Source organism: Plectropomus leopardus, chromosome 20, assembly GCF_008729295.1.
Source record: "Plectropomus leopardus isolate mb chromosome 20, YSFRI_Pleo_2.0, whole genome shotgun sequence".
In the NCBI taxonomy this organism is placed as follows: domain Eukaryota; kingdom Metazoa; phylum Chordata; class Actinopteri; order Perciformes; family Serranidae; genus Plectropomus; species Plectropomus leopardus.
The window spans coordinates 19,549,724-19,573,690 of NC_056482.1; the positions used below are offsets into that span (position 1 = coordinate 19,549,724).

The 23,967-nt window shown below is 40.8% G+C and overlaps 2 protein-coding genes across 4 annotated transcripts in view; one reads left to right on the plus strand and one right to left on the minus strand.

Moving 5' to 3' along the window:
* The window catches only part of plppr1 (phospholipid phosphatase related 1), a 56,353-nt gene extending 39,025 nt beyond the window's left edge, over positions 1 to 17,328 (plus strand). Inside the window, exons 4-8 of one of the 3 annotated variants that reach the window (XM_042509927.1) lie at positions 1,488 to 1,620; positions 5,945 to 6,195; positions 9,441 to 9,617; positions 15,520 to 15,651; positions 16,022 to 17,328. In XM_042509927.1, the coding sequence (XP_042365861.1) occupies positions 1,488 to 1,620; positions 5,945 to 6,195; positions 9,441 to 9,617; positions 15,520 to 15,651; positions 16,022 to 16,027 (699 nt within the window). In that variant the 3' untranslated portion in view covers positions 16,028 to 17,328. The remainder of the gene's footprint in view (positions 1 to 1,487; positions 1,621 to 5,944; positions 6,196 to 9,440; positions 9,618 to 15,519; positions 15,652 to 16,021) is intronic. The other 2 variants (XM_042509928.1, XM_042509925.1) reach the window with 2 other exon arrangements.
* Positions 17,329 to 21,988: 4,660 nt separating this feature from the next.
* The window catches only part of grin3a (glutamate receptor, ionotropic, N-methyl-D-aspartate 3A), a 51,848-nt gene continuing 49,869 nt past the window's right edge, over positions 21,989 to 23,967 (minus strand). The window contains 1 exon segment of the mRNA XM_042509602.1: positions 21,989 to 22,571. Coding sequence (XP_042365536.1) covers positions 21,989 to 22,571 — 583 coding nt within the window.

Here is a 23,967-nt window from a genome sequence, read left to right on the forward strand (position 1 = left end):
AAGGCCAACTTCACTGTGATATCATAAATTTCCTTTGCACTTTTCTAGCCATTATACAAAGAAATAAATCAGGAGCAGAAGGGGAGACGTTTGGTTGGATACTGAATCTGTAACAGTAATCTTGACTGCCCACCTTGAAACTGTGCTGATGGTATTGATCTGTGCTGCTGGAAGTGAGGATGTGTGTGAAGCATTTTTTAACAGATGTGTACGTAAACTGTAACTGCTACTTGCAACGTGGTTTGCAGAGACATACAACTGTGAGGCGGTAATTTTAGCTTAGGAAATGCTTGGAAATGAACTGATTTTAATATAGTTAGTTTAAAAGTCTGCCAATAACTGACACCCAATGGAGATAAAGCTCCCTTCTTGGTTAAACTGACCTATATTTCAGATATAGCCTAACATAGGTTTGTTTGCATATGCACGCTTCAAACAAAATAGTTTGTTGACTTTGATTATGTAATATACACACGGTGCTAAAAGAAGCCCATGAATAATTTTGTTTACATTTAGATCATGATTTTTTTCTTTAAACAACCCATGATTTATTGCCTGTAGTTAAATATTGTTAGCTACCCTCATTTTCAGCCTCTGCAAAAATGCATTTACATTTGTAACAACCACTGCTCAGCCACAACACAACTACATGATATAAGTTGCCTGACTTTTACAGTCACTGTCTGCTTGAAGATAAAGGCCCTTTTGGTTACATTGCCTTTGAAGACAGATGTTTTGGGGTCATTATGCATCAGAAATTGGATTCCTCTGTCATGATACATTAATGAAAGTTTCATTTGGTTTTGCAGGCTTTAAGTCAGTGGCAAAAAAAAGTTTCTGGAAATATTAATTCAGACTTCTTCATGCTGACAAGTCCAGACAGGACTGAATCCAATCCACAACTTTAAAACATTCATATTCTTTTATGTGACTGCTGTCAGTCGCTCTTTCTTCGTTGTTTCTTTGAGTCTCCAACATCACAAAATCAGCCAGTCTTGCTCCTTGCAGCCACAAAAAAAAAAAGAAATAGATTGGAGTCGCATTCACAAGTTGATGATGAAAAAAGTGAGGGATGGAGGAAAACACAAGAGTTTTGTTACCTGTCCTGGGGCTCAAAATAACCTCTTTTATGAACACAAACACACACCAAAGACCAAAACCACATGTGTACACACATACTGTATGCACACACTACCGCTCATAAACACACGCACATTTTTGCAGCAGCCTGCATCACCCAAGGCACCTGGCAATGAGTTTCATTCTGTGTGTCCAGCAGCAGTTTTTCCATTAGAGGTGATGTAATGTCCACACTATAATGGACCTGAAGAAAGGCTGCATTAAGACACAGTGGTTTATGTACACAGGCTAGACAGGGCCAAAATGTCCCTCTGCCCTATAATGGGATGCCTAACTTGACATTTTCTTCTCTTTCTTGTCTGTGTGTGTTTTTTTCTGAATATCTATTTTTGTGTCTTTGTGTGTAGATTTTTATAGGAGAGGTGTCTATGTACGTGATGAAATCGACGAGAGAAGCTCTCTTGGCCCAGGAGAAAACCATTGTGACAGGAGACTGCTGTTACCTCAACCCCCTTATCCGGCGCATCATACGCTTCATAGGTAAGACAGTTTTCATGCCAGGTAGTCCAAACTGCCCTATGCTCCTTCACGCGGATGGTACTAGGCAGTTGCTGACAACTCTTACTGCATCACGCTCACACACACGCACACACACACACACACACACTCATACACACACATCAAAAATATGAGGGCATGTCCTTTCACGTGTACATATGAGGATTTCAATTTGATTACAGCACTTTTTTACATGGCAACATGGCTGAATTGAGTGTCCCTATCTGGCACAGACCCAAAGTGTCAGGGGGCCCCTCTGGCTTTCACCTGCAGAATGTCACACAAATAAACACATACTGTCCAAGGAGAGACTCCAAATAACCATAAAGAGACACAAAAAAACCCACAAAGAGACACAAAATTACTGCAAAGAAGCAAAGCAATAGAGAATAGGATATAAAATTGACCAAAAGAGACACAAAACAACCACAGAGGTTCAAAACAACCACAATGACCAAAAAAGACATAAAGAAACACAAAACAACTACAAAAGACAAGACAAAGAGCTGCTAAACAACAAAAAAAGAGGCAAAGTCTGTGTCACAAAGTCTGTGTCTTGCGTCTATGTAAGAGAGGTAGTGGGGCCTTTTGCATAGCTCTACCCAGGGGCCCATTGTCATGTTATCCGCCCATGCATGGCAAGTTTGTGTTTTTTGGGAAACAATGACTCAGGGCAAACAATAACAATCATTGAATGAAGTTGGGCTGTTGGTAAAACTGCTTTAAACAGTAGTCTCGAGGATAATTTTGCTGTTTTGGATCATTTCACTCAGTTCAATACGAACATCTGCACTCAATGTGTGGTTTGTACATTTTGTTTTCTTGTAGCAAAGTGATCACATTATTGTTCGAATGCATTTCTGTATGCACGTCAGTGATCATATTACAGTGACATTAAGGCACCAAAGCTATATAAGCACCTTTTAAAAGGTGAATAGCTCAGTAAACAATGCATTTGAAACATTTGGATGTTTCTGTGGTTTTCATGGTCTTTGAGTTAGCAGAAAGCAACATGCTGTATATCACAGCTAAGTTGACAGCTGATTGTGGGTGCTGTCAGTTACCTGTGAGGGGAGCTCCAATGCAAAAAGCTACCATTTCAAACAGTAACCCTGATGATTCAGTGCGTGGGGATTTTGGTATTTAAGACAGGTTTGTTTATGTTCCAAACACCTCTAGTATCATTTATAAAGGACTTGCCAAAGCACTCATTTATCCTACGAAGGAGTAAAGGGGATGACCTTCAACAGGGAGTGCAAGCAACATACCAACGGATAGGGTCACCTAGCAACCAGTCTGTGAATAACATGATATATGACAGGATCAGTCATTTTTCTGTTGTGTCTGAGACAGGTTGTTGCACAGTGAAGGATGAAATTAAAGAATTTAGAAGATGAGGATGACAAGGTCGGTCAGGGTTACATGGTAGCAGCTTCCCTGACACAAACATGTAAACCTGAAGTTGTCAATAAATACTAAAAATTTTTTCATCAGCATATTTTTATCCTCCATGTCTGTTATTTGAGAATAAAGTACAATACACATGCCTGTAGCTCACACCTGACCTGCCATGCAGACACTAGTAAAATTACGGCAGCTATGGAGCTAATAGGATACATTTGCTGCTTTGAGGTGTTGATATTTGCGATGCTGGGAAGTAGGACAGTGGTGCAGCCTTAAGTGATGATGCGTGTCAAGATAATGCTAGTGTGTGTGCCCTTCAGTGTATTCAGCAAGCAATAGACTTTGCTTAAAGGGACAGTTCACCCATAAATCAAAAAATATTTTTCCTCCTACCTGTGGTGCTATTTATCAGTCTGGTTCCAATATAATGGAGCTAGATAGTACTCGGCTTGTGGCACTCAAAGTGCCAAAAAAATACATTTGAAAAACTTGGCAATGTCTCTTTCCAGAAATCACGACCCAGTTATTCAAGATAATCCACAGACCTTGTTGTGAGCAGTCTTACTTAGAAACTATTTTTTATCTACCAAACTACACCCACCAACCATATGACCACGCAGAAGAAAGTGTGCATCTTCTCATGGATAGGAGTCTTGTGCTCGTGACAGCGCCAGATATAAACATGAATGTCATCCTCCTCGGTTGAGCTGTAATGTCAGCGAGCTCAGTGGTGCTAGGTGAGCTAATTGCAAACTTCCTTCTGTGCATTGATATGGTTGGGGGATGTGATTAGGTCAAAAGAAAATAGTTCCTATTTATCTAAGGTATCAAGGTCATGACTTTTATAAACAGACATTGCTGTTGAAATTTTTTGGTGCTTTGTGCACCACAAGCCGAGCGCCATCTAGTTCCATTATATTAGAGAGAAGGCAGACATCTCTACAGCTCATATCTCCAACACCCGACAACTCACACTAAAACAATCTAAACTGAAAAATAGCTCTATAGGCAAAAAACCCCCCACAAAAACATGTATTTTTGATTTTGGGTTGAACTGTCACAACTGTCCAAAAATCCAAGGGCTGCAGTTAGCAACTGGCTTTTTGCGTGGTCGCCAACACTTGCAAACACCTCAGCCTTGTTTAAGTGTGAATAAATTTATATTATAGGGCTATTAGATATAGGAAAAAACTATACTAACTGCATGCATGTGCATATAAAGAAAAGATGATCTGACTTTTCTGCATTGCTTTTGAGTTTACTCTTTGATATCTATCCATCCATCGTCTGTAACTGTTTATCCTTAGAGGATTGTGGCTGGCTGGAGCTGATCCAAGCTGACATTTGGCGAGAGGCGGGGTAGACCCTGGACAGGTCGCCAGTCAATCACAGGGCTGACAACCACATAGACAATCATTTATGCTTACATTCACACCTACAGGAAATTTAGAGTCCAGTTAACCTAACCTGCTGTCTCTGGACTGTGGGAGGAAGCGTGGCTTAATTACAACAGGTCATGTCATGTTATGCATCTGGTTTCGTTGTATTTGGATCCTAAATGGCTGACAACACCATCTGCTTTGATTTAAACTTAATCTTAGGTAGGTAAACTTGCTGGTCCAAGCTTTTCAGTTTAAATACAGCAAACTGGCCTGACTGGACGGATTTCAGTAATTCTGCAGTGAATGGAGCCAATTGGGATCAAGTCCAGCTGTGATGCATTCGCTGCAGCTTCTCTAAAACTGCATTAGCCACTGAAACAAAATTGAATTTAAACATCTTTATCAAAGACATTGGATCACACATAGGCAATATATAAAAATATTTCTTACAATAGGGCTGCTTTACACCACAATTACAGGTAAGGTTTGTAACCTCACATTCCATACCTGTGTCACTCATCTAAAAGACCTCACAAGACATCCAGCGACGCCCTTTGAATATAAATTTTTACAGCCACTTTTCCACAAAGCTTGACTGGGCAAACTGACAGACTCTTCGCTATCTGTTCCAGTAAATGAGGTCGTCTGCTGGACTTTCCTGGCGTAATCAGAACTGTATTGTTCATTTTTTAAATAATATCCCTCCAATTTATAAAACACTCATCAGGAATTCATTAGGCAGTTCACATGATTTATGTTTCCGTCTGCTCCCGAACAATCTCTCAAATTTGTAGGGTCACTGAGGCTGAGTTTCCCGCTCTCTTGCTCACTCCCATCTCCTTTCCTCTCACCCTAATTCCCCATCTCTATTTCCCCTCAATGATGCCCTTCACACAATAGTGTCCCTGTACCCCTCACTGGCACCCGAACATTCCCACCCCCACCCCAGCCCTCTGCAGCCCCCCCCCCCCCCCGGGTGAGAATACAAAGCAGAGTAATTTCATGGCTAAGCAGGCCAGATAATCAGCAGTCATATTTCACAGCAAAAGGAATGCAGACGCAGACATTGGTCAGGGTTGGTGGGCTGAAAGTGTCAGTGCAATCATTCATATTAAATGCTATTTTTTCCCCGTGTGTTTATGTTTCTTTCTCTGCCTGTTGTCCACTCCTTTTTCTCTCCATATTAACTTTACTCCATTCCAACATTTTTGCAGCATTACATTATAAAATTAATACAATTTGCATTTTACATTAGATTTTTTTCAGGGGATAAATGTAATTTTGTCAACATTAGATATTCTGGGATTTAGTTCTGCCTAATGACAGTTGGGAGCTTATGTACCAGCGCTGGGAGCCAAATAGTCACAGGCCAATTTAACCCCGGATATAAGGTGATTACCCCGTGATGTTAGGCGGAAATGTGTGTGAAGCATCTATGGCTTTGTGTTTATGTCTTAATGCTTCTTTGCTGTGGGATTTTATGAGCTATAAATTCTCATCTTTGTGTCTGTGTGCCCCAGGTGTGTTTGCATTCGGTCTGTTTGCCACAGACATCTTCGTCAATGCGGGCCAGGTGGTGACAGGAGGTCTTTCGCCCTACTTCCTGTCTGTCTGCAAGCCCAACTATACTGGCACAGAGTGCCGTTTCAATCACCAGTTTATCATCAACGGCAACATCTGCACCGGGAACCCGGTTGTAGTGGAGAACGCTCGTCGGTCGTTCCCATCCAAGGACGCTTCACTGAGTGTTTACTCTGCAGTTTACCTGACGGTGAGGAGAACATATACGAGTACAAGACACTATAGTGGAGTTAAATGTGAGCATTTTACAGGCAGAAAGCTAAAAACAATGGACCAAAACATAACATTGCATACTGTATGTAGTTTGATTACTGTCTGTTTTGCTTATTTTGCTTATTATACATTTAAGACCTCAGAAAAAATGCACATGTATTCTCACATTTGCTTGTGTATTGCTCTGACTCATATACAGTAAATCTATAATACATCTCATTACAGCGACAGGTTTAGAGGGACAGTTCACCCTAAAATCCAAAATAAATGTTTTTCTTCTTATCTGTGGTGCAATTTAATCAATCTAGACTGTTTTGGTGTGAGTTGCTGAGATATCAGCCATAGAGATGTCTACCTCCTATAGTATATAATGGAACTAGATGGCACTTTGGCTTTTTGTGCTCAAAGCGCCAAAAATATATATTTGCAAAACCCAGAAATGATGACCTGGTTGCTCAAGATAATCTACAAACCTTGCTGTGAACAGTTTTAATGTAGTAACCATTTTCACTCTACCAAACTACACTCCCCAACTGTAACACTGTGCAGGAGAAAGTTTGTATCTATTCATCGACCCAAAGCACGTGCTCTTGATGTGCTCTTGACAGCAGGAGATGTAAACATTGATTAGCTGTTAGGTTAGCTCGCTCAGCGGTGCTATGTTAGCTATCAGTTAATTCACGCTTCCTTCTGCATGGTGATACAGTTGGTGGGTGTAGCTTGGTAGAAAGAAAGTAGTTCCTACATGAAACTGCTCACAACAGGGTCTGTGGATTATCATGATTGTCGAATTTTTGAAAAGAGACATTGCTGTTAGGTCTTTTACATGTTTTTTTTTTTTTTTTTTTTTTTTTGAGCACCACAAGCAGGTCGTCATCTACTTCCATTATATTGACGAGAAGGCAGACATCTTTACGGACAATGTCTTTAACACTCGGCAACTAACACCAAAACAACATTAACTGTCATATGGCTCTACAGCTTAGAGGAAAAATCTGCTTTTTGGTTTTGGGGTGGACTGTCCCCTTAAATAAAGGCATGTTGATCCTATAGCACTGTGACAGCAGACCATGCGATGAGTTAGCATCAGTCACACAGGAATGAGCACATTCGTAAGGCTCAACTTTTCTGTTGAATTCTGTAACCAGTAGAGACTCATCAGTTTAAATGTGGACAATTAAAAACTGTTTTAATGCTGAACTAAAATATACAATTAGAAATTTTGTATTCTATATTCTAGTTTGTTTCCACGTACTTGTATTTAGTAAATACAGTTAAAAGTTTAGGCAACTTTGTACAGTATAGTAAATGTATACTGCTGTATACAAACATTTTCCTAAGCTTAAGTGCTTATTTATTTTAATTTGATATCGCTTAATAAAGTGAAAACAAAACATATATTGAAATTCTCCACCAAATTTGCAGATTTCCTTCAACACTATCTGAGCACAGTTAATTAAAAATCAATGTCAAGTGTACTTGTGGCTCGAGAGTTACTCATTTGGGGCTGAATGTAATTAGTTTAAATCTTGGTGTAAACACATTTCTGGAATAGTAAAAAAAAAAAAAAACACCCAAACAATCAGAGATGAATAGAACTTTTTAGTGCGGACTGATTAAAGCTCTGCACAGGATTTGCAATTTAAAAAGGCTGCGAATAAGAGGGAATGTTTGCTGTACCACATCCATCTTTGATGGAGGAATGGGCAAGGGGGGACTTCATATTTCTTGCAAGTGTGTCAAGGAATGTGTAATACAAGCGTAGGGTGGGTTCAGGCAATTTTTAGAAAATTGGCTGGAGGAACACATGAAGAATGGCTTTTTGAAGGGCTATTTGAAGAGCTACTGTGTGATATCAGAGTGACGGAGGGGCTCAGCTGCTGAAAAGTGAAAGGAAAGAGAGCAGAGGTGCAGATTTTATCGGCAGGAGCGAGAGGAATACAAAGACAGGTTGTTGATAAAAAGAGGGTTTGATACGCGCAGCTCTGGCGTGGGAGGAGGTAAGAGGTCAAGAAGTTAGAACATATGTAGGAAGACTGATGTTTTTAAAGGCTGACAGTTTTCTCAAAACCTTCACTCACAGTTTGAGGTTCCCCTATTAGGTTAATCTTGTAATCTTTTATTCCCTGTGAAAAAAAAACCCCAAAAAAACTTTGTTTTGGAAAGGTATTTCACTCACATGATGTAAGTTTTAGACATCTTCCTTTAACCGTTACGCTGTTCAGTGGAGGCTTTGCGCTTTCATGAAATGGTAATATACTCGATTCTATTTTGCGGTAACACCTCTACTTGCTGTGCATGAGATGCTTTTGTTCTTGTTTGCCTAAAAAGAGGTTAAACCTTGATAAAGCGTTGGGACACAGTTAAGAATGAAGGTTGCAATATTGTAACCCTAGTTCTGTTTGCACAGGCTCTGCCCTCTACTGGACTTTTTGGGTAATACACTCCTTCAGCCATAAGCACACACTCACCCAATGAAATTTGCATAAACATAGCTGGCCAATCAGGGCATGCCTACCCAAAGATGTGAGGAGACCACATTATATAGGACATATGTTCAGGATGCAGTGTAGGAGCAAGAGGCAACCTAGGCAGAAGGCTTCACTTTTGTTAATAGAACCAGAACAATATCGTAACCACCCAAGCCGAGTAGCCCAGTTACTTCTTTATAACCTAGGCTGCCAAAGGGGAGAAGTAGGGCGCACTAGCAAACCAAGATAGTACGCAACCGAACTGGGTGGAACCATGGCCTAACCTTGCAAAGAAAATAACAGCAGAAATAGACAGATTTTATAAGTCATCAAGAGGCATAGAAACATGTAGGTGTATCATGCTCAGAGGGGAGTCAGGTGCAACACAGCTGACATACACTCAACCCTTTGTACCAGTCCTGTGTCAACCACAAACCCTGAAAAAGGAGCCCAACATGTCCACGAGATGGAACAGTATCAGTGGGCAATCGCCATCACTGAAAAGAAAAAGGATTTTGATGCAATCACACCACTCATATATGCTGTGGTGGTCGCACGAGTTCGGACAGGCAAGTCCAGTTTGGCTGGCTACGTTTATGCAAAATTCAGTAGGCGATCGTGTGCTCGTGATTGGAGGAGAGTGTTACTCAAAGAGTCTGCAGCCTGTGTGAGACATTTTTTATTTATTTATTTTTTATTTATTTATTTTCAGAGTCTGATTCTTTGTCTTCCTTCTGTCCTCCATTTCTAGATGTACATCACCAGCACCATCAAGACCAAGTCCAGCCGCCTGGCCAAGCCTGTGCTCTGTCTGGGCACGCTCTGTTCGGCCTTCCTCACTGGCCTCAACCGAGTCTCAGAATACCGAAACCACTGTTCAGATGTAGTGGCCGGATTTATACTGGGATCGGCCGTTGCTCTTTTTCTGGTGAGGATGATGGAAGAGTGAAAAGTTTGGGAAAGTGTGGGGGTGGGGATTAGAGGAGAAGAGAGAAGATGATTATTCAGAGGTGGATTCTGGTCATGACTTATTTTCAAATTATAATAATAATTTCCAGCTTCATTTTGGAAGCAACCCAAACCAGTAATTAGATGATTAATTCAGGCTGCAGCCCTTACCAAAGCCTGTATCATGGTTTTGGTGCCATATTTAAAGTCAGTCTGAATGCAGATTTTTGTCCTATAAAATCTTATACACAACAGATTTTTAAATATTAATTTACATTATTTTTTTGTAGAGGATTGTTTGTAGAGGCTGTATAGCATATGCAAAAGTTAGTTGTGTATCAGTTTAGCCTTGTGTAATTTGGTAAAGAAGCTAAAAGGAGTGGTTCATGAAGAGGTGATAGAGGGAGAGGATGTGAAACAGGATGAAGTGTGGTTTATTCTGAGCCTGAAGGAGGTTCAGATACAGGTGAGTTAGGATAGAGGGAAAAGGGTGAGGATGCGCTGGTTGATTGGGGGAATAGGAGAAGATAAGAAAGGAGAGAAAATACTGAGGTGGCTCCTGGATTTCTACTGAGATCAGCAGTCATCTGGTTTTGAAAGAGCTCAGTGAGGAAGGGTAGTGAAAGGCAGAAGAACCAAGAGTGAAAATTTAGGGAAACACTAGGGTTGTTTCTAATTCAAATATAATTAAGGGAACCAGTTAAGGGAATTCGTAATATGATGCATTCTGGTTCTGTACACCATAGGAGGGAAAGGGATCTTTTTTATGTGTCTCATTGAGACAAATGTCATAACAAGGTATAAATTGTTCTTACTGGATTTGAAGAAAATTAATTTCCCTGTCCCACAGCCTTTAATGTAAAATCAATTTGTCAAATAGCCTGGCTTCCACTGAAAATTGAAATCACTTTGTCAACATCTGGCTTTACGCTGGGTGTTTAAATGTAGGGTGGTGATTACAGCTGAAACCCTCATCTGTTTTTGTGGGTGAAGCACATTCAGGAGAAAGGAAAAGTTAAAAACAAGCCCCCACAAATAGAAAAAGATTAATTTAAAAGTCTCAGAGGGCTTCATTACATGTTAATTGCCGCTGGTTCCCGAGCCTCAAAGCAGAAAGGAGCGTAAGAGGAAAGGAAGGGGGAGGAGACATGGTGGAAACAGTGTTGTAGTCAAGACCACCTACACCGAGACAAAGTCATGACCAACATCAAAAAGTATCAAGCCGAGACAAGACCAAGACCAAGGCCAGTCCCAGATTTCATTACACACTTATGATTAAACGTGGAATATGCAAACCGTAGGCACAAAGACCTAAAGAAAACAAATGAAGATCTCTCGTCATTCACCTCTTGTATTGCCATACTGTATATTCGTCACATTTCTGTAGGTGAAGAGATCTCTAAAGAGTTCTGGAGCAGAAACAGATTATTAACTTTAACTAGCTTGCTTTGTGGCATCACACACAGTTAGCTTACTGATATAGGTCACTGAAGTGTCGATTAGTGTTAGACATGGTTCCAGCTGTCTTAGTGAGCATTGCATTGCAGAATTTACGTACTGCTGTGGGCTTTCTTTTGGGTGCTGTTTTTAGGGCTGTACCCAACTCAGAAATATGCGCGCCGAATCAGATTTGGCTGTTCAATGTGAATATTCGACAATTCGATTTGTTTCCCAGAAATCCGGGGGACCAAAACATTTCCAGAGGTACACTGCAATTTCAGTGGACTGAGGATTTCCAACTGATGATTCCAGTCTTTGACCTTCAAGGGGCAGTCCTGGCTATTTCAAAGATGAACCCTTTGTGGTTTAGGTAGCTAAATTTTATTGCTGAAAATGTGGCTGACATCTCCTCCCAGACAGCTCCTGTTTCCAGCGTTCACTTTTTAGGATTGTGAATGAAGCTGGGTTGAAAGGGGTGACAGCTGTTAACATTAGCAAAAAGTTCCATAGGACCATAGAAGATGTTCAGATGATATTAAATTTTACTGAATGGATGGCTACAGAGTTTCCTGTTTCATGAATAGTAGCAGTCATAGTTGCTCTTGTTGTTACTGTTGTGTTGTGGGCCTATAAAGAAGCTAAAATGAAGCAGCTTGTCCTTGGAGCAGAGGGAGGGGAGCCATAGTGCCCCACATTAATGAATGATATTAGCTTTTAATGATTGATCTTTAAAAGTTGACGTACACTTAGTGGATGATCTCCAGAGAAAGACGAACAGAAGAAAGTCAATCATCACATCGACAGTTTTTAACCTGCTCATTTCCAGCTTATTATCAGCAAATTGAGTAGGGCTGCCTCACTCTGACACATTCACCTAATGGTCCTGATGACGCTTATCAAGGTCTTGTCATCTGAAAACTGAAGCGATATGATGGACTGCTATCTGGAGGGAAATTAATTGGTACAGAGAGAGTAGAAAGCAGGTATAGCTCAAATCCCTGCGCTATCAGTGCTGACAGCGAGGAGATCTGAATGGATTCGTCAAACAGCTACTGCCTTTAGTGTTACAAGAGGTTTGTCCTCTGCCAGCAGATTGAGGGATCAGTGTTAAGCACTTGGTCGTGGTGCTGCAGGATGATGTTGGAGACAGAGGTGTCCACTTGATCCAAGACAAAGTAGAGCCACATGCTGACTGCCTGCCAGGTCGGATAGAAGCAAAGCCCTTCGAAATTTAGAATGGCTTACAATCTAAACCTTTAATTCAAGGCTTTCAACGTGTGTAAAATTTCCATGTCTGACACATATTCTATGTTACAACACAACATACAGTCCATGCAGATCTGAAATCTAAAAGAATAGTGTACATGGACTCAGACATGATTTTTTTGGGATCAGATTGGATCCTGTGACAAGAGAATATGCAACTTCTTTTTGAAAGCTCACATCAGATTTTTCAGCTCTTCCATGGCAACAAGCAAATTTCACTTTGCTCACCTGAGACAATGGATGGCAGCTTGGCCGAGCCTGTCTTAACACGGATGACAAGACGCAAAAATGGAAAGAAAGAAGTCCTCCACGGTCTTTTGGGAGGCGCTTCAGTTGAGTGAAGGCAAGAAAGCGGAAACCATACTGATTTGTATTTGAAACAAGCAGGATGGATGTAGCTTAAAAGATAGGTTTCTTCCAAAGGTAGAGAAGAAAATAAAACAATAGAAGGGAGTGTCAGTGTAGAGTTGGGAGCAAAGTAATACACTTACCCATGACTCAGCTTGATCAGCTTTTGGTTATGATTCAATGTGACAGACATTTTTGTAAAGAATTCATATGTTTTAATGAAACGGTGATGCTGGAGTGTTGTTTTCAGATTCTTTCCCAGCAGCTGTGATTCATTTACTTGGTCTAGGATCATTAGAGAAGCACAGCCCATGAACTGCCACAAACAAGGAAACCTTGAGCATCCTCCAGCACTGAATCGCCCCGCTTCATTTTCTCCTTTGCCACTGCCGGAGGGCATGGTTGGCCTGCAGAGGGGGGTTTTCCCTCGGGCTGCCTTCTTTGATTAACCACTCCATGGAGGAGTACAGAAATACGGCAGCCTTGGTGGTATCTCCACTGTTAAACGAACCGGACAAAAAACAAAATTTACAAGTAACTGTAATTTATAAGAATTTTAACAGACATATAAATGAAGAAATAAGGCGACAGTTCACTGCTGGGCGTGGTGCCATGACACAAAGATGAACACCCCAGAGCATCTCTGTCAACTGCATTAAATGATGGCTGCATTTTGTGGACTCATACAATGTTTGATTTTACACCCATATAAACTTTATATCAGGGCGCTAACTGTTCCAAAGTTAAAAATATGGTCACATCTCAACTCATGGGTGCTCTTAATTCCTTCTAATTGGAGCCTAATATCGCAGTGACACCAGGGTTGGCAGACACTCTGATTTAAGGGCACAAGCAATCTCATTTTAATATGGACATTAAGCCATCTCTTTTAACAATGGTATAATGCTCATGCTGCATTCAGTGTATCTGCAGATAGCTGTTGCATTTGTTGAGTAGCACCACTTTATCTACTAATAGGAAGTTTAAATTTGTTTTGAGGAACCAGATGCATAAACACACTCTTGAGTTTTCTTTTAGAGACTGGTGAGATGTAGATATTATGCAGTATGGTGTGAGTGTTAATATTACTTGGTGTATAACGGTTTTACAAAGGCATGAGTATTAGCCATGCAAACGTTATGGTTCTAGAGATGGAAGTGTTAGTTTGTTGGTCCACCACCTGCTTCTAGTGTGAAATATTTTAGCAACTGTTTGATGGATTTGCAAGAGTTTTTCTACAGATATTCATGGTTTCCAGACTTTGGTGATCCCCTGACTTTTCCTCTGGTGCCACCAACAAAATGACTTCCAAATGAAATGTCTCAACCACTGTTTGGTACACACATTAGAAGAGTGAAAAGGGTAAACATTATAGCTAAACTAGCATTATCATTGTTAGCATGTTGACATTTAGATCAAAGCACAGCTATGATTATGCACATCCTCACAGAGCTGCTGGCATGGCTGTAGACTCTAAGGCCCTGTATACACCTAATATTAACATGTGTCTTTGGTGATCAGATCTTAAGTGGACAACTCTAACTACATGTGTGAATGCACTCAATGCGCCTTAAGATTTGATCACTCAGACCACATTCACAGGTGGTCTAGGCCGCATGTGGCCACATTCTATCAGCAGTGTGTATTTTAATCGGTCCTGGGCCACAGTAAAGGACAGCCTACTCAGCAGATGTCCTCTGTGTATGTATGTGTGTGTATTAGTCACTGAGAGAGGTGATCAACCACAGCTTGTAAAATGATGGAATGATGTCTTTGCAATTGAAGTAATTCTTTGCATTGTTGGAGGGGGCAATAATGGGTTATACAGGAGCCATCTATTGCTTCCCTGCATCCACAGTCTCCCACAGCCTATCCTCTTGAGGCAAACCAATAAATTGGCACTGAAGTAAGCATATAGCACAACAATGTCCTGCCTGTCAAAAACAACAACCTATTTGGACTTTCAGACTAAAGTGATGTATGTGTTTATTTGCATATAGAGCAGGGAAGTGAGATCCAATCACAACTGGGCTGCCATGACGATTGTGGAGATGCATTACAATGCCAGGTGTGAACAGGCAGACTTGAAGCTGTCCACTTGTAATTGGATCACCCAGTACATATGCATATAGATGCAAACAGGGCCTCGGTGTTGTTGGAACATTACAAAGAATTGTAAAATATATACAAATAAAATATTTAGGCTGAGTTTAAATTTGTCATTGATTAACCCCTTGAAACCTGGAACAAAATCAGGTTTCTTGTGCTGTGACAAGATGCTTTTTATAAGTTATTTAACCCTTAAAACCTGAGCAAATTGGTTTGATTTTTTTGTTTTTATGTTCCATAAATTGCTAAAAAGTTAAAGGTGACAATAAAATGTCCAGACAACTGTATGTATAATTCGTATAACCATATATTTAAAACTAAATTAAATTTATTTAATTAAAAAAAAAGTTGTTTCTTCTTATTTTTTGCTTATTTTCAGGTAATTTTCTTGTTACTGTTTTTTTTTATTTTTTATTTTATTAATTTCCTGCTAATTTTTGGGCCATGGCTCATTAGGTTGCAAATTTCTTTCTAACCATGTATTTGAAAGAAGTAACCAATCTGCTCAGGTTTTAAGGGTTAATCAAACTTAATCTCTGATAACCTCATGCAAAATCCTAACATGGATTCAGGCTGGTTGTGTTAAAGTCACAATACTGGTCAACACTCCCAAGATGCAGCTAAAACTAACTTTCCCCTTCTGAAAATGAACCCTTGATGTTTCAGGTCCATGTCAGCCTGCCTTGCTGTTAATGTTGAGCTCTCCTCATACCTTACAGGGTATATGTGTTGTAAACAACTTCAAAGGCGTCCACAGTGCAGCAGCTAAACAGAAAACTGAAGACTACCGTGGTCTGCCTCTGATGACTTTCCCCCGTGTAGAGAGCCCTCTGGAGACCCTCAGCGCACAGGTACCTGAAAACACTTAACCTGGATTCCAAAAAAACGTAATCTCTTTGATTCACATTATCTTTCCCAATTAATTGGCGGAGCTCCCTCAGGACTGTGAGCTTAAAACAAAAATACCCCTCTAAAGAATTTAGTCCACTGTCATTTGGTTTGCACTCTAATTTGCCGTTCCTGTCATTTTTGTAATTTCACTTTCATGTGTTGTTTTAATTTGTAATCTCCCACATTTCCCAGAATTCCCATAAATAAAGGCTGTTAGATTAATAAACTAAGGGCAGAGTTTACAGTCACATATTAAGTTAACCATGTGCTCTTTCTTTCCATTTCTTACTTTCTTTCTTTCCTTCCTTCTTTCTTTCTTTCTACACAAAGCAGTGACACATGTTCAGAAGGCCATATAGGCATGATATTTTGCACGACACCCCTTGTCCTTACAAAACACTCACACAGACCCCTCACACAGGGCACTCCTGATACTGTCTGACAATGATTTCCTCTACCTCTTCATTTCCACTCTTTTCCCTCTCCTTTATCCTTTTACTTTCTTCCTTATTTTTCAATCCTCACACCTTTCTCAATCTCTCCCTCCTCCCACATCCATTTTCAGAACCACTCAGCATCGATGACGGAGGTCACATGACTAAGGGGGCAGCACCGGGTCACGTTTGCGTCTCCACAGCACTTCCAGACACAATGACGAGGACGCATGTCACGTGGTTCCGAATGCTTAACAAAAAACACAACTAATATATCTGTTTAATTCACCTGGGGGACAAAATACACCATGTTTCTAATGGTTCTCTTTAGTTGGGCTATGCTCAGTTCAACCTGCCAAGGCACACCTATCGCACCACTGGCAAAAATATCACAAGGCAACTTAAGCACAGATTGTTTCTCCAGATAGTTGAAACCATTTAAAACATGGGACGTTTTTTTTTCCCTCTGTGGTGCGCTGTTTGTAGTTAGAGGACAGTGTTTTGTACATTTTGTATGAGCGAGTGCTGTAGCCTATCCTGACGATGTTAAACCTGCGCACTTCCTGTCAGCTGACTCACTCTGTTTGACATCACATCCTGTCAGGTGACTTGCCTCGTCGATCACCACATCTATTCCCCCTCTCAGTCTAAACAATCTGCTATGGATAAAATATCGATGTTGTTGTTCTGTGATGTTTGTCATTTGTACAGAAAAAAAGACAGAATCCTTCTTTTTATTATCTCTCTGTACATTAACTGACCGTGTCAGGTCACATTTTGTAAAGATTTTTGTCAATCTGTATGATTATTATGATCCATTTGGACCTGTTTGCCTGCTGTGTAAACCTGGATATGTTTTGGTATCAGTTTAGGTGTTTTGGGGAATGAACCCTCTCCCCTTTGGAGGAAACGACAAGGAAGAGTCAGTGACATCCTCCGAGTCAGAAAATGGGGTCTTGGCAATTGTGGCGCCATGCTATCAGCCACAATGAAAATGAAATATGATAGGTTGAAATTCGCACTATAAGTGTGTTTCACCCCAATTTCCTGATTCACTGTGATGTTAATAGGATTTTTTTCTACAGAGAGGTCCAGTGGGGCTAGCCTATGCCAAATCTACCTGAAGATGTCACTGGTGTGGCAGTACAATTAAATTTAAACTGAAATCCCAATGGAAGATATCCTTATAAAACTGACAGAAAAGACAGAAATGCTCTTTGGAGTGAAACTGAGTGACTTACTTAAGGCCTGGCTAGCCCTTATAATGGAAATCAGGCTAATGACTCCTGCTTCACTTTTCCTCCTTGAGGCACCCACCCCCCTCTCCCCGACCCACCAGTGGATTGTGATGCAATGTTGTGACTCCATTTCCCATTGGAAGATATGCCCAGCATGAAGAGAGAAGTCAAGATGTTTTATAGATATTCATGATTTCAATTATACTCATCATTGTGATTATAAACGTCTTTTACTTTAAGAACAAAAAAAAAGCATTTCATTTGAAATGCTACATATATTTTTTTTTTCTTGGTTTGTCCACAAATTAAATAGTCAGTAGCAACAATGAGTTCTCTTGTGTTTTTCATTACGGGTCAAAATGCTCAAATGAATGTAAATATTGTGGCCAAAGACATGGAGGATAACTGGTTAGAAACAATAGTTCCATTTCCCTTCTATTTTAGTTTCAAACGACGATACAAAGAACTGGGACAGACAGCTGGACTCAAACTTGATAGTCTTAACAAATTACCTTCTGAAAAACATGGGAAACATGTCTGCCCTTGTGTTTCTTGGACTATGTTTTGATTTGTTCAAGTAAAATTTTCTGCCTGCCTTGAAGGCATTCCTATAGTAATTCTTGCAATGGAAGAAGTTTGCCTAGAGAAAGCTACTTCCTGTGGAAATCTATCAATTTTTTTTAACCCCAACCAACAGTGCACCCCGAGTCTCTTATTTGTCATTTCCTCTCCTCACTCCTCCCTTGAACTGGATGTTGTTCTGATGCTGAAGCCTGTCCCAAAAGTCTTATTTGTGCTCTGAGGAGCGAGGATCAAGGGTCCAGGAGGGATCTCTAAGCAATGAGTGAGGATACACAAGAGCAGCCTTCAGAAAAGTCTTTTGTTGGCCAGTGTGACCCCTTCATTGGACGTGGGCAGCACTGCATGACTTTTTTTTCTAACTTTACCCAAAAAATCCCTCTCTACCAAAAAAGCCCTCTGGGTAAGCTTCTCCCAACATTGCACTTTTTTTTTCTAATACAACTTTGCTGTGATGTAATGAAAGCTATGCATGGATGTGTGTCAGGTAAGCTGTGGAGGTGTTGAAGGAGCAAAAGCAAAAGGCAGAAATGTAGGGTGAATGTCTGCTGTGGTAGAGAGAGAGGAAGTTAACACATGGGGCAGCTTTTATAGCCAGGAGGACCAGGTGAGCCCAATCAAGCCAACGAGCCTCTTATGTCAGCCAGCTGCCTGATGAGGTTGGCCAAGTGTTTCTCCAAGACAGGGGGAGGGGCGCCACATACTAAAAGTGTAATGGCAATCACTATAAAAATGACTTCTTCATTTGCAAATTCTGTGCATCAGTGTTTCTATTAGCTGATTGTGAACGTCCACACAAGGTTACACAAAGGGGAATTCCCTTTTTAGTTGAAGTGAATGGGCATTGAAATAAGTCAGTGTGCAGTGTGACCCTACCTATAAACATTTGGTTATTTATAGGGCAACAAAGTGCCCTATAAATAACCGAATGGTATAATAGCGCTCCAGATAAATGGTCCAGCTTCTAATTGTGGTGGCCTGCCACAAATAAATAAATGTGGGAAACCCCTCACTTGTTAGGAGGTGCAGTTTGGTGCAGTCTCCTAGAAGTGCTGCAAATGAAAGTGAAAGTATTGAAATGGACCTTGAATGATTAAAATATAATGCATGCATTTTATGTCATGTTCGGGTGCTGCACAAAATGTTTCTGAGGGCAGACCACACTATGGGCAATAATGAAGTAGAGGACGCAGTGGGCAATACACAGTCTGGAGGGAGGTGCTTCCCCGGAGGCTAAGTTTAGGAGGGAAAAAAAACCTTTAAATGTTCTTCTGATATGCATTCAAGCATGCGATGAGTTTATGGTAATGGAAAGTTTCTCTGAGGACTAGTACACCTTCAGGGATGTTCTTGAACAAGAAACTGACATTTATTTTGTGAAGTAACAAATGCTAATGCGTGCAATTTAAAAGGAGAAGCCTAATGCCTCATACTATTGCCTCTGAGAACAAGCAAGCAGAAAAATGTGATTAATTTTCAGCAAATCTATGTTTAGACCCCCCCTCCCAAAAAACAATCAATATCTGTATGACTCTTATTTTTTAATCCCATGTTCCAAGTGTCACATTCTGTGAGGAAGGCCTTTGCTCCTCACAACACACTCCTGCACAACCACACATGCTTCCCAGACAAGTGATTGGAATGAGCACAGATGTGCTAAAACCAGGATCTTATTTAGTTTTTCTGTTGATTCATCCTGTTACAACCGCATAGACTCCAGTGATGTTTATGTCACCGCTAAGCAAGGCACACACACACAGAGACACAAAGGAAGCTGACAGCTCAGCCAGTGCACTTGCTCTTTTGCTCTGTCAGGTATTCATTTCAGCTGTGACAGCCTGCGCTTACCCTGCAGACACACTGGCTAAATAGATAGGGACTGTTTGTGTGTGTGTGTGTGTGTGTGTGTGTGTCGGTGTGTGTATGTGTGTGTGGCAGTATTTGACCATGCCGTGTGTTTATAAAATGTCATCCTTGGCTGTTCTGAGTACGCCTTCCTGCCCAAATTGCTGTCCCCTAGCAATATGAGTGAAGAATAGTGCAACAACCAAATATCGTTTGAAGGCGGGCAGCAAAGCTGTGTGTGGGTTGGTTATGTATATAGCTGCAGGGTGTTTTTTAAACCATAATGGAATCTATTAAGAGGGGAGGAAATGAGTAACTGCAGGTGAATCTCAATGGCCAACTTGGGGAAAAAAATCTATATTCCAGCAAATAAATTCTCAATGCACAGTTTGATTAGTGTGTCCTGGATGTCATCCATTGTTTTGTACCTCTGGTTTTGTTGACTCATCAAAAGCTGGGAACTTTACCTATCAGTGAAAGCACATCACTAAGTCCTTGAACAAAACAAAAAAAAATAAATACTGAAATCGTCAAGAGTCTGATCTTGATTTGAGGTTCGTAGAAAACTGAGAGGAGTTGCATTATGCCTAACACTTTCAAGGGTATGTAGGTGTGATAATTAAAAACTTAACTCAGATGCAACTGTGCACAAAGCTGAAAGACTCATGGTGTCCTACATTATGTTTTTTTAATACATACTGTAAATTGTATATAGATGTGAGAGGTAGAAAAAAAGGTAGAGAAAAAAGTTTCAATTAAATTAAGTGCAAAGAAGAGAGGTAAGTTTTTAATAACAGAACACATCCAAACGCAAACAGAAAAGATGCAAGAAAACAGGTCTCATCACAGAAGGACTGTTTCAGTGTGTTCAGTTGTGAATGATCATCATATTTAAATAAGACGTCAGAGTTTGACTATAGTCGTCTATGTTTTTATTTACTATCCAACAATGGGCTTTCACCAAAAACTGAATCTGTGTTCTTTGTGTCCAGAGATTGCAAGAGCACCGGTATGATCACAAGAGGCTGAGTAAAAAGGTTCTGTTTTGGGTCCCTGACTGAAAAAGGCTCAAGACTCTTAATTTTTTTTTTTTTTTACCATTTTATGTGTTACTTCCTCACATCCCGTGTTTATAACCCTGGAGACATTATGACGATGAAAAACATCCAGACCATAAGTCAAACTCTGACAAGTTAAACGATGACTTGTAGGTGCAGCTTTCTTTAAGAAACTGGAAGTGCATCGGTGAAGTGCAGGACATTATACAGTGATCCCTAAAATAAGATTTTGTCCTATGATCCACCACAAGATGCCAACCAGATGTTTGTGATGAATATAGAGGTGTCTTGCTGATGCTTTGTACCTTTTTTTTTCTTTCTTTACTTACACAACTGCCCCAACAACCAAAAAGGTGCACAAGAAAAACATGACCTAATCCAAATCAAATGCATCGTCAAAGGCTAAACACATAAGGTCATTGATGGTAAAATCAACCAATCACCAGAAGATGCATTTCTTCTCTTTCCCTCTCAAAGATACAAGGTTTCAGCATGAAGCCATAAAGACTTAACTGGATGGGTTCAACCTCAGGTCATTTACACTCTCAATGAGTCTCAACATAAGACTCAGGTGAATTAGCCCATTAAGCTTAAATACCGGTCTTCATATCTAAGATCAAGCTTATCATCATGGCAAGCAAATCTGTACCCTTGAAGAGACAAGGCTTAGAGGGGAGAGATCAGACGGACAAGAGAAAGGAGTAGAGAGGAGTAGGAGGAGGAATGGAAATAAAAGGAAAAAAATGGAGGGATCAGTGAGGTGAAGAAAAAAGGGGGAGGGAGGTTAAGAAGAGGAAGGTTTGCACAGCTCTTCCGTGACAGCAACAAGCTTGTGAGAACAGACTTGGTTCAGGGTCCCTGGTTCACCTTTGTCCAATGCCTGTCGTCTAAGCGAATCTCTCGTTCCAGAAGTCAGTAAATGTTCTAGTGGAGTTACACAGCAGGATCTGATCCCTGGAGATAGTTTTCATCCGGTGTTCAAGGGGCCTCCTGAGCCTGAACGGAAGATTCAGCTTCCTGAAATCTGTGAAGGTTCCCACTCCAAAACTCAGACAAGGATCCTTACCAAAACCTACCGAAGGGTTTTGGAAACTTGTCCCATGTCTAACCAGGTTTGTCTGGGCAGAACAAAGGAGAAAATCTTCAGAACTCCGGGAGCTTGTTTGTGTGTTGGTTAGTCTGCTGGTGGGACTGGGTATACTGAGCAAACTGGTTAGACTGGTGCGTAGTGGGCTGACTGGGTGCAGTCTGATTCGCTTGCTGGTTTTCTGATTGGTACTGTTCTAGCTCTCGCTTCCTCCTCATGGCTGACTGCAACTGCTGCTTGATTACGAGGATTTGACCCTCCAGTTCTGACAGCTCCTGAACCAGAGGGTTCCGGCCCACGCCCAGCCCGGGGCCACAATCGCCCACACCCAAACCCCGGCACGATCCCGGCGTCATGCCCTGCAAGGAGCCCCCCTGTCCTGACCCCAGTCCTTGGCCCAATCCCCGCCCTGACAAGTCGGAGCGACCGTTAGAATTGGTCACTATGGGCAGGTGTTTCTCTAGTAGGGGAAGAGAATGAGGGTGAGGCAGGGGGGAGGGAGGTGGTGGTGGAGGAAGCTCCTGGGAGGATGGGCGTTCCAGGTCATTCTGCATATCTTGTGGAAGGACCCTTCGTCTGTTGGAGTGAGAAGACTCTGCAGGATTCCAAGACGCTGACTGGTTGTTCCCCTCATTGCACCTGAAGATCAGTAAGATACATAGAAAAATGTTAGGTAGCAATTCAGTTTCCCTTCTGAGAGTGCCACTGTGGGAGATTTTGTATCATTTTACCATTTCGTAAAACCAGTAGCTCAGATGGTATATCTTTATCTGATGTCAACCCTGTGCTTACACTATTCATAGCTGCTGCACACAAAGTGTAATTCTAAGTATGCTGTATGATAAAAGTGAATAAGACTGCGAAGTGAAAACCAATTTCCTTAACTACCATATGAGAACATTTCAGACATTATTGTTAAGAGGCTCGCATTGAGATTCTTAGAGGAATACAAGAACACAGCGTGAATGCTTTCCAAGAGAAAGTGCAATCCAAGTGTTCTTCCTAAATGTCCCATTAAAAGAAAAATCCCTTTTTCATATGTCCCTATTGTCCTGCTACTTACTGTGTGATATGTTTTATTTCTCAGCTACACTTGCAGGTTTGGATTTAGGAATTGAAATGTTGGTGTGTCATCCAGTTCACTGCTTTGGTCCAAACTGAAATAAATGTTGAGGTAAAATTTTTTGTTGACTTTTTGTGAAATATCTCGACAAACTTTGGATGGGTTACCATGCAAGTTAGTGCACACCCCAGGGACCCATTGCTCTGACAGCCCATAATTACGAAGCTGCAATAGTTAAAAAAAAAAGCCACATTACCAAACAATTTGGTCTGGAAATGTTCATTAGATTTGACAAAGAAAAGTACATCCAATAAACACAGTGCAGTTGTTGGTGTTGATGAACTGATTCCTGGATCCAGTCATAATCATGTAATGTTTAATGCAAATAAGCATTACTGAATAGCAATGAACAAGCCACCAGATAATGCAGGTACTCAAGACAAAAAAGAAGACAACTGACTGTCCAGGCTCACTGGTAGAAATTGAATCTATGTCCAATTATTTTCTTCTGGCAATAGCACTAACCCGACCAACCTCTTCCAACCAATGTGGAAGTCTACCTTTGTAAGTTAATGAGCGCCGGCAGCAGTAACATGAGTGGGAGGTGTGAGGTGTCAGTCCCACACAACATCACCGATGTCATGTTCTAACCAGGCTTAAACATGCAATATGTCTCCTGACAAATCCTTGCTCTCCGTGCTGCTCCAGGTTGTCTATTTAACAGCAATTGTCTTGCCTTCTTTTCAAGTCACTCATCCTGCAAAATTATGTTTCATGTACCATGAAAACATATATAGAAGAAAAATACCCCAAAGCTATTTCGTTGGGGCTTTAAAGAGACACAAACTTAAAAAAACCCAGCCAGTCATGGTTGTTCTCGGCAACATATCAATTCCTTTGACTTAACTGACCATGAAAAACTCCTGCAACATCAAGTCACCTTTGCCCATCCTCTTTTTTTTCAACATAGCA